The following is a 9,473-nucleotide window of genomic DNA, read 5'->3' as shown; positions in this document are numbered from 1 at the left end:
CTGGGGTGTAACTCAGTGCGAAGGTCACGGGTTAGAGCCCCAGGGCTGCAGACAGAACAACCTGAGGGTCTGGTCCTCACTCCACTCCTCAGAGAGGGCGCCCGGGACCCCAGGCCACACAGCGCCCCTCCTTCCCAGCTGCTCCCTCCGGGCAGAGGCTCCGGGGTGAAGCTCAGGGCCGACGTTCCCAGCCCAGGGAATGGCCGGGCCTCAGTTTCCCTGGGTGTGCGCCCACCCTCAGATCGGGGCACAGCCGCCCACACCCTGCACGGTACCACCGAGTCCCAGCGCTGGGTGGTCCCAGATGCCCCGAGCGCGGCTTTTGTGCGCGGCTCTAAGCACAACTGGTCGGGCCCCATTCCAGCGGAGGGGCGGGGTGACCTCTGACTTCGGGGGAGGCGGGGCCGGCCCCGGGAGGGGCGGGGTGCACAGCGGCCACCACCCGCGAGCCAGCTGCAGCGTCCAGGGTAGCGCCGGCTCTGGCTGCAGGGTCCCAGGACGCAGCTGGTCACCGCCCGTGGCCCTGGGACCCTGAAATCCAGAGCAAGCCCCTCCGTCCCGGGAGCCATCGCACACACCCACGTGTGACCTGCGAAGCTTGAGGACCGCTGCACGGTGACCTGGCCAAGGCACGAGGTGCAAACAGCCTCGGGTGCCGGCGCATGCCTGTCATCCCGGCCCTGGAGAGGCTGAGGCAGGAGAGTCACCGCCGAGCTCCAGGCAGCCTGCGCTCAGAGTGAGTTCAAGGCCGGCCTGCACTACGTAGGGAGTCGCTATCCTTGTTTTGTTTTGAGACAGAGTCCGGGTAGCGCAGGCTGGCCCTGAACTCAGATCTTCCTGCCTCAGCCTTCCCAGTGCTGCGATGATAGATGCGTGCCATCGCAGGTCGCACGAGACGTTATTAAAAATAAAATCAAGGGGTCAGAGATTTAGCTCAGTGGCATAAGCGCCTGCCTGGCAAGTGTGAGGTTGTGAGTTCAATCCTTGGTGCCAAAATAAATAAAGTCGAGGGAGCTGGGGTCCTGAACAGCAGCAGAGTGGACCCTCTCCCTCCTGGGGCAGCCCCTGCCCGGCCAGGTCTCTGCTACCGACCTGCCTCTGGGTCTTTGCCCCCGGCTCCCCTCCCCTCCCCTTCCCGCGCTCCTGCCGCCCTCCAACTCGGTCCGTGGCTCGCGCCCGCCACCTAGCGGCCACCGCTTGCTGCTTGCCCTTGCGGCACCGGGCCTGGACCAGAGGACTCCTCACCTCTGTCCACATCTCCAGGGCCAGGGCCCCAGCACCCGGGCCCGCCCTACGTGCATCTCTGACCGGTCACAGGCTCCGCTGAGCTCCCAGCGGGCTTGGGGTGAGGGTCCGGGGACTACATCCCGCCTCCGGCCCTGAGTGCAGATTTGATTTTCACATGAATTCCTTTCCAAACCCGGACCACGAACTCCACCTTCTGGGGTTTGATTTGGTTTTATTTCCTGTAGTGAAACCCAGGTAGTCAACTGCTCTACTACTGAGTTGCACCCCCAGCCCTTTATTTTATTTATTTTATTGGGGGATTGTTTTTGAGACTGGCCTCGAACTCGCAAGGATCTTCCTGCCTCGGCCTGCTGCCTCAGAGTGCTGAAACTTCAGATGTGCACCACCATGCCCGTCACTTTTTAAAAAAACTTAAGACAGCAGTTTCCTAACTGTCCGAGCAGAGCTTCAATTTGCGATCTTCCTGCCCTGACTTCCCCGAGGAGCCAGGATTACAGGTGGGCGCCCTGTAATTTTTAAAAAACCAGTTTTAGTGCTGGGTGTGTGGCTCTGTAACAGAGTGCTTACCCCGCATGTGTCAGTCCTTGGGTTTTATCCCAATACCATGAAAAAAAGGAGAAAAATTATTGTTTTTGGAAATGGCTCTCCTAACTGGCAGCTGGGCCCTGCTGGGTGGACACCAGGTGTCCCAGCTGGAACTCTGAATTCTGTGGTCTCAAAAAGACGAGGTCAAAGGACAGCAGAAGCCCATCAGTAATCACTGCGCACTGTGTGCCGGGTGGATACACCAGGGGTTTTGTGTTTTCTTTTACTGTGCAAGGCGTTTCCTAAATAATTTCTGGCTTGGATTCGACTCTATTGCAATGTCTCCTTCGAGCCTCTGAACTTTATGAGGACCTTGTTTTATATGTGTGCATTTCATTTTTTATTTATTGTCTTTATATGTACATTTTAAAAAGAGACACATATCCACCAGAGAGATTTGGTTACTTGGCCAAAAGCGCACAGAGAGAGGAGAATGGCCAACTCAGACCTCAGGGCTCTGAAGTTACCAACTCCTCGAGGGCAGGAGACCCTAGGCCTCGAAGGTGATCACCATCCAAATCCAAAATCTTTACCTATAGAACACGACTTTTGCATTCTCTACCTGGTAGAAAAACCCATTTCCTGGAGCAGTGAACGCTCCCGGGGCCTCTGCGCAAGCGCGGGTCCGCCAACCCCGCCCCCGAGGAGGTTTAGGTGCCGCTCTAATGCGCGTCAAGGCGTCATTCTCGTCTCGCTGGTGATGACGGAGATCCGGGGTGGCGGGGGCGGGGATAAGATGGCGGCGCCCATGGAGGTGGCAGTGTGTACGGATTCGACGGCGCAACTCTGGACTTGCGTCGTGTGGGAACTGCATTCGGGCGCTAACTTGCTCACCTACCGCGGTGGCCCGGCTGGACCCCGCGGCCTGGCGCTGCTGAACGGCGAGTACCTGCTGGCGGCGCAGCTGGGCAAGAACTACATCAGTGTCTGGGAGCTGCAGCGGAAGGTGCGGCGCGCGGGTCTGGGGCTCCGGTGGGGGAGCACGGAGATCTAGAAAGAAACGGGGGAAGAAGGGCTGGGCACCGCTCCCGCTGGGAAGGCGGGGACGCAATAGGGAGTCTCCGTATGTGCCGGGCGGTGGGCACTTTGGGGCGTTCTGCGCACGCGTGGGACTGGGGGCGCGCATTTAGGGCTGCTGATGTCGCTTGGAGATGGATGGCCGCTCAGGCAAGTGCGCATGCGCAGACTCCGGAGCGCAAAATTTGATTGAAGGAGAGAAATGGGATCATTTGGAGTTTGTGGATTTGGAAGAAGGAGCTCCTCGAATGGGTAGCCCTGGAACCACATGCATTTCTTCTCTCCCTTTTAAAAGAGACACTGAGCTTCATCATTGGCAGCCCCCCAGTATGTAGCTCAGGGGTTGGTTCCCCTGCTGCCGTCTCTGTGCGAGCCCGCGGAGTTCATGCGGGATGGGTCAGCGAGGAAGGAGCGAGACCGGGGAACACATTGGGGGAAAGGGTGTTAGGGCACCATTGTGTTGGTCATTAGGCCCTTCTTGCCTGCCCTTTCTGTCCAGAGGACGCTGACCTGCAGAGCCTCATGTAGCCGGGAGCCCGGGGTGATACACTCCCGTGGTTGCTCCCATCTGGTAGGCTGAAGCAGGAGGATCATAAGTTCGAACTCAGCCTGGGCAACTTGGCCGCTTAGTAAGACCGTGTGTAGAGACCAGAAAAAAGCTGAGGGGCTGAGGCTGTGGCTCAGTGTGAAGGCCTCGGACTGGAAACAAAATAAAGCAGGGACTTTTGTGCAGGTGTGAACCCTGCCTTGTGCAACTACTCTGTCCCTGCTGGGCCTGGCTGTCCCCCTCTCAGCGCCCAGGCATCTCCGCTCCCCACCCCCACCGCCTCCCAGGCAAAGCTCACTGACCTTTTCTGTGTCCCTAGGACCAGCTGCAGCAAAAGATCATGTGCCCCGGGCCCGTCACCTGTGTGACCACGGCACCCAATGGCCTCTACGTCCTGGCGGGGATCGCAGAAAGCATATACCTATGGGAGGTAAGAGGAGGGGAAGTGGGTGTGCGCCTCATCCTCGGGGCCCAGAGAACGACCAGGAGGACCAGAGCCCACGCTGGGAGGAGGCAGGCGGTCTCACCTGTCCTGCACCCCGCTGCCTGCATCCATTGGTTCCCTCCAAACACTTCTTATTTAGTTTTGTCTTTTTGAGACAGGCTTTTACTGTGCAGTTCAGCCTGGCCTTAAACTCACTTTGTAACCCAGGCTGGTCTTGAACTTAAAGGGATTCTCCTGCCTCAGCCTCCTGAGCGCTGGGATTACAGGTGTGCACTACCATGCCTGGCTGTTCCCCCAGGACTCTTTCAAGTCCCAACAAGACCTAATTTTTTTTTTTTTTTTTTTAAACAAGACCCTAATTCTGTCACCAGCCACAGACGCACACTCTGCAAGACGTGGGGTGGGCAAGGAACCCCTTCCCAGGACCTGGTGGTTTTGGCTTTAAAGTTCTATAGAAGGAGGCAGCGTGATGGTTTTCACCTTTCCTTTCCTCACTGCTGGGGAACCGGGTGTGAGCTGCGCACACACCACGCAGCCCCAGACACGCTCTTGACCCTTTCTACAAGGGACCTGGGGTCACCTGTCAGGCTGCGGCCAAGCTCTGACACCCTCCCACGTCAGGGGCGGCCCTGGTGATTTGCAAACAAGTGGGCTTCCCGGCAGCATCAGGAAAGCTGTTTACTCTCAGCCCTCAGTAGGTCTGGACCTGGACTTGTTACCGACACCACTGTATTTGGGGGGCCTGCCTTCCCCCTCAACTGGAGCGATGCAGTTGGGGGCAAAGGCAGCCCCGTTTTTGCCTTTCCTGATCCAGCCCAAGGTGTCTAGGAGGCCAGGGCAGGAGAGCTCTGAGCTGACAGAGCCCATAAAGATGGGGGTGGGGGTCATGACCTTACCATGAGAACGAGGATCGTGGTGTGGGCAGAGGACCAGAGCCTGGTGGGCAGTGCCTCCGGGCAGGGTGTCAGGTGACTGCCAACTCTCGGAGGACTTCTAAGCTGTGACCTGGAGGGGGTGCCCACGGTGTGGTCCCCTTTCTGTACTCCAGTGAAGAGCCAGGTGAGGGGTACGGTAAGAGGAGCCAGGAGCTAGGCTGTGGGCCCAGTGGCCGGCTTGCTGCACCCAGAGCATCTCAGAGCTGTGTCTTACGCTCTGAAACAAGGATGTCCTAGGGCTGTGATGTGGCCCTGGCTGTCCTGGCTTCCAAACTTGACACAGGGGTGATACAAGCGCTCAGGGTTTGGGCGTCCCCAGAGTGTGACCACATCATGGCACGCATGCTTCACATCTACAACTTTATGCATTTATTTTTTTGTTATGTAGCCCAGGCTACTCACAGATTTGCAGCAATCCTCCTGCCTCAGCCTCCTGTGTGCTGCCATGCCCATTCAGCTTTATTCTCTTCTGTGTCTGCCCCTCCGCATCCTTGGAGGGACAGTCACTAGATTTAGGACGTGCCTGCCCCAGTCTGACCTCATCTCTCTCTGCCTGTGAGGCGGGGCTCTGACATAGGTGGGCTCTGACTAGCCCACCCTGATCTGCTCCCCACCCCTCCTGTTTCTTAGGGTCACATCCACAGAATGGAGCAGAATCCTGAGGAGGCCACACGGGAAGTGCTGCCCTCTCCAGGGTCCCTGCTGACCCAGGGTGGCAGAAAACTTGTTGCCCTTGCTGGGTCCCTCACACACCTGGGGACAAAGTGGGGACACCTCTCCAGCAGGACCACTGAGGCCAGGGCCGCAAAAACCACCCACCCTCACCTGGGGCGGGAAGGTCAAAACTCTCCACAGCGCCGTGCCCCACTTTCCCCTCTGAGCAGCACCCCCACGGCCCACAGGTCTCCACCGGGAACCTCCTGGTCATCCTGAGCCGCCACTACCAGGACGTGTCCTGCCTGAAGTTCACGGGTGACAGCAGCCACTTCATCTCGGGGAGCAAGGACTGCCTGGCGCTGGCCTGGAGCCTATGCAGGTGGCACCAGCCTCTGGGGTCTCCTCAGGGTGGGGGATGGGCATTGGGAGCCCAGGGTGCTGACCATACCCCACCCCTGCAGTGTGCTGCAGGTGGACCCCTCCAGGATCCCGGCACCACGCCACGTGTGGTCCCACCACACGCTCCCGGTCACCGACGTGCACTGTGGCATCGGAGGTCCCCTGGCCCGGGTGGCCACAGCCTCACTGGACCAGACTATAAAGGTACAGCATGGTCTCACCCCGGGGAGCACCTGAGGTCAGCAGGGCTCAGACACCTGTAATTCCTGGGCTCCTGGTGAGGATGCCCAGGAGGGGACAGCCAGGATCTCTGTCACCTGGAAATTCCCACTTAGCCAGCCGTGCTCACAGGGACACGAGAGCCACCCCACAAGTGTCACCCTGCCTGGGTTCCCTCTGACCCTGCGCTGCAGGGTGGGGCTGCCGACACCTGATCCCTGACCCCCTGCCCAGCTCTGGGAGATCTCCTCAGGCGACCTGCTGCTGTCCGTCCTCTTCGACGTGGCCATCATGGCCGTGACCATGGACCTGGCCGAGCACCACATGTTCTGCGGGGGCAGTGATGGGTCCATCTTCCAGGTGGACCTGTGTGCAGGGGTGAGCAGCAGAGCCATTTGGGGGTGGCTGGGGGCCTGGGCAGCGTCGCCCCCAGCGCTCACACCTGTCTCGGCCCTGCAGCCTGTGCAGCGGGAGCAGAGCTTCCAGCCCGAGCAGGAGCCCGGCAAGGTCTTCAGGGGCCACAGGAACCAGGTGACCTGCCTGTCAGTGTCCACCGACGGCAGCGTGCTGCTCTCGGGCTCGCACGATGAGTCGGTGCGTCTGTGGGACGTGCAGAGCAAGCAGTGTATGCGTACGGTGACGCTCAAGGGCCCAGTGACCAATGCGGCCATCGTGCTGGCACCCGTGGCCATGCTGAGCTCGGACTCCCGGCCCAGCCTGCCGCTGCCGCCCTTCAACAGGCACCTGCTGGGCGCCGAGCACGGGGACGACCCGCGCCGCGGGGGCCTCGCGCTGCGCCTGGGCCTCCACCGCCAGGTACGCTTCCGTGCCCCTGGGCCACCCTGGTACCCGTTTTTTGTCCCCAGCTGGCGACCCGGGACCCCAGTGTCTCTCCCTTCCCCACACGTCAGCCCTCTCCCAAGACGCAACTTGCTTCCTGCTGGGTGGGGGCCCCTTCCTGGGCATGACCCAGGCCCTCGGTCCCTGTCCCTGTCTTACAGGGCTCAGAGCCCAGCTACTTGGGGCGGCTGGAGCACCTGCAGGCCGAGATGTGCAGCACCCTGGAGAAGGTGTGTGATTGAGGTGACCCCGCGGAGGGGGGGGGACAGGGGTTCCGGATATAGCTGGGGTGGGGGGCGTGGCCCTCACCCCCTGATCCCCACCTTCCCCAGGGCGGTCAGGACCAGCTGCGGGTGCGTGTGAGCGAGCTGGAGGACGAGGTGCGAAACCTGCGCAAGATCAACCGCGACCTCTTCGACTTCTCCACGCACATTATCACCAGGCCCACCAAGTGAGGTGTGGCCCCGCCCCGGCCACAAGCCCCGCCCTGTATGCCGTGGCCCCGCCCCTGGGGGCTGCAGCCTGGCCCCTGACCACAAGCCCCGCCCAGGGGCGGAGTCTGGCCTCCATGAGGCCCCAGGAGCCTCAAGCCTGTGGGTTGCCGGGCTCCGCAGGTTTGCAGGCTCCATATTTCTGGACTTCACTCCTTGTACTCCGGCCATCTGGGCCCAGTGGTGTGTGTTCTGCTATCTATTTGGTGCTGTTCGGTTTTTAACAAAACATGGTTTACGGAGGCCGCCTCGTTGCTGTGGGTTGTGGCGACCCATCCGGAGCACCCCTAACAGGGCGGCAGGTGCTGAGACTGACCTGGGGGCACCCCAGCAGGGGGAGGGACAGCGGTGTCCTGAGGGGGCCCTGGACCAGGTGCAGGCAGCGAGGAGGCGGGGCTGGCAGCAGGGAGGGGATGCCGTGGGATCTGGGGACCCCGAGAGTCCACCGTGGGGGCCCTGGTACTCCTGGGGGAGCCAGGCCAGCGTGCAACAGAGCTTCCAGCCCAGGTCCCCTCACCTCCTCCAGGGAATGACACCCGGTAGGCGCTGTGTCCCCCCGGGCCCCTAGCCTGGGTCTGGGCTGAGGGTGCTGGGGTGTCCTGCAGGCCACTTGGCCAGGTCCCCGATGTCCTGGGGACGCTGCCAGCCAGACACCCTCGGAACCTTCCAGAGCACCTCCTTGGCCGCCAGCCCTGGTTAATGGTCCGGGAGCGCCGCTCTGTGATTGAGCTGCGCTGTCACCTCTGTGGCGGGCACGTGGCCAGCGCTGAGTTCACTGTCGCGCACTGCCGCCTCCGTCTCCGCCCGCCCCTTCCTGGGCTGTGCGGGCCCCGCAGTACTCCAGAGCCCCTCACACAGGAGCCTGCCCAGGGTGGAGGCCTCACGCCCCTCCCAGGGCACTGCCTCAGTTTCCCCGCCCATGGGGCAAGCTCGGTTCTCATCAAAGTTGTAGCATACAAGGGGTTTGGGGGGGTGTCCCTCAGCCCCTCCAGACTGACTCTGCAGCCTGCAGATTCTGAGAGGCAGCAGCATCTCCCTGGTCTGGGTTCCTCCCTGCCCCCACCTCCACCTGAGACTCCCACAGCCCAAAGCTCGGCTGAGGTCCCCTCCTCAAGCCTCCCCTCCCCCGCCCTGCCCAGCCGCTGTAGGCGGGCAGCCAGCCCGGGAGGACACCAGACTGCCGGAGGGAGCAGGGCGCGCGGGGACAGCTGGCGCTGAGGAGCCACAGCTCTGCGGGGTCACAGCGCGAAGAGTTGGGGGGTTCCGGGGGGTGGGGCATTTTCCCGGTCGGCCACTTCACATGGTCTTCTCCAGACTGCCCCCCCCCCATCACAGCGCGGAAAAGCAGGGCTGAGCTGAAGTGGAGGAGGACCCCTGTGACATAGGGAGGGAGACCCCGTCTTGAGAGGAAAGAAAGTGACCCTGCCTGGCTTTATCAAAGCGGTCACTGCAGGCTGCCTGAGAACCAAGGGACATCGAGGGTGTCACCAACCCCCTCGGGAGCCCAGCTGGAGAAGGAGGGGAATGTAGGGGCAATTTGGGTCTTGGGTGGGCAACTTAGCCTTCTAACAAGAGCCTTTTTTTTTTTTTTTTTTTTTTTTTTTGGGTACTGGGGATCTAACTCATGACCTTGTGGTTGCAAGACAGGTGCTAATGCCGCTGAGCTAAATCTCCGGCCCACAAGGGCCTGACTCAACAGGGGCCCCCCCCAGGTTTAAACCTGAGCACCGCAGTTAATTCTGTGTATGTGACCCTGATAAAACTCTACGAGTTCAGTCCTCAGCAGCTAGGGCTGGAAATTCCTCCTATCTGATTTGCATGAGTGGGGAAACAGACCCGGAGAGCTGGGACTCAGTACTCCCAAAACCATTGCACAGAAATGTTTGTTGACTGGCTCCCTGAGCCACAGACGGTGTCTTTGACCGGAAACCTGTCCCCATTTCTGAGGACTCCTGTGGCCCAGAGACAAGCTGGCCCTTCTGTCCCCTGGATCCCAGCCACCAGCCCTCAGGGAAGGCATCCCAAATCCCAATTCATTTCGCTGCCGGCAGCTGACATCGTCTGGCAGATAACGGAACGTTTTCTCATTC

At 60.8% G+C, this 9,473-nt stretch overlaps 1 protein-coding gene across 1 annotated transcript; it reads left to right on the top strand.

The window, feature by feature from the left end:
- Positions 1-2,539: 2,539 nt before the first annotated feature.
- Wdr18 (WD repeat domain 18) lies at positions 2,540-7,626 on the top strand. The gene is made up of 8 exons (XM_063229224.1): positions 2,540-2,779; positions 3,717-3,827; positions 5,680-5,813; positions 5,896-6,037; positions 6,287-6,430; positions 6,512-6,868; positions 7,054-7,122; positions 7,225-7,626. Exons 1-8 carry the CDS (start codon positions 2,570-2,572, stop codon positions 7,345-7,347), a joined length of 1,290 nt encoding a protein of 429 aa, XP_063085294.1. The 5' UTR covers positions 2,540-2,569; the 3' UTR covers positions 7,348-7,626.
- The last annotated feature ends 1,847 nt before the right edge of the window (positions 7,627-9,473 follow it).

Source organism: Cavia porcellus, unplaced genomic scaffold (genome assembly GCF_034190915.1).
Source record: "Cavia porcellus strain 051 isolate PalLab524CR breed Dunkin Hartley unplaced genomic scaffold, mCavPor4.1 scaffold_17, whole genome shotgun sequence".
Taxonomy (NCBI): Eukaryota; Metazoa; Chordata; class Mammalia; order Rodentia; family Caviidae; genus Cavia; species Cavia porcellus.
This window is presented reverse-complemented; position numbering and strand designations above follow the sequence as displayed.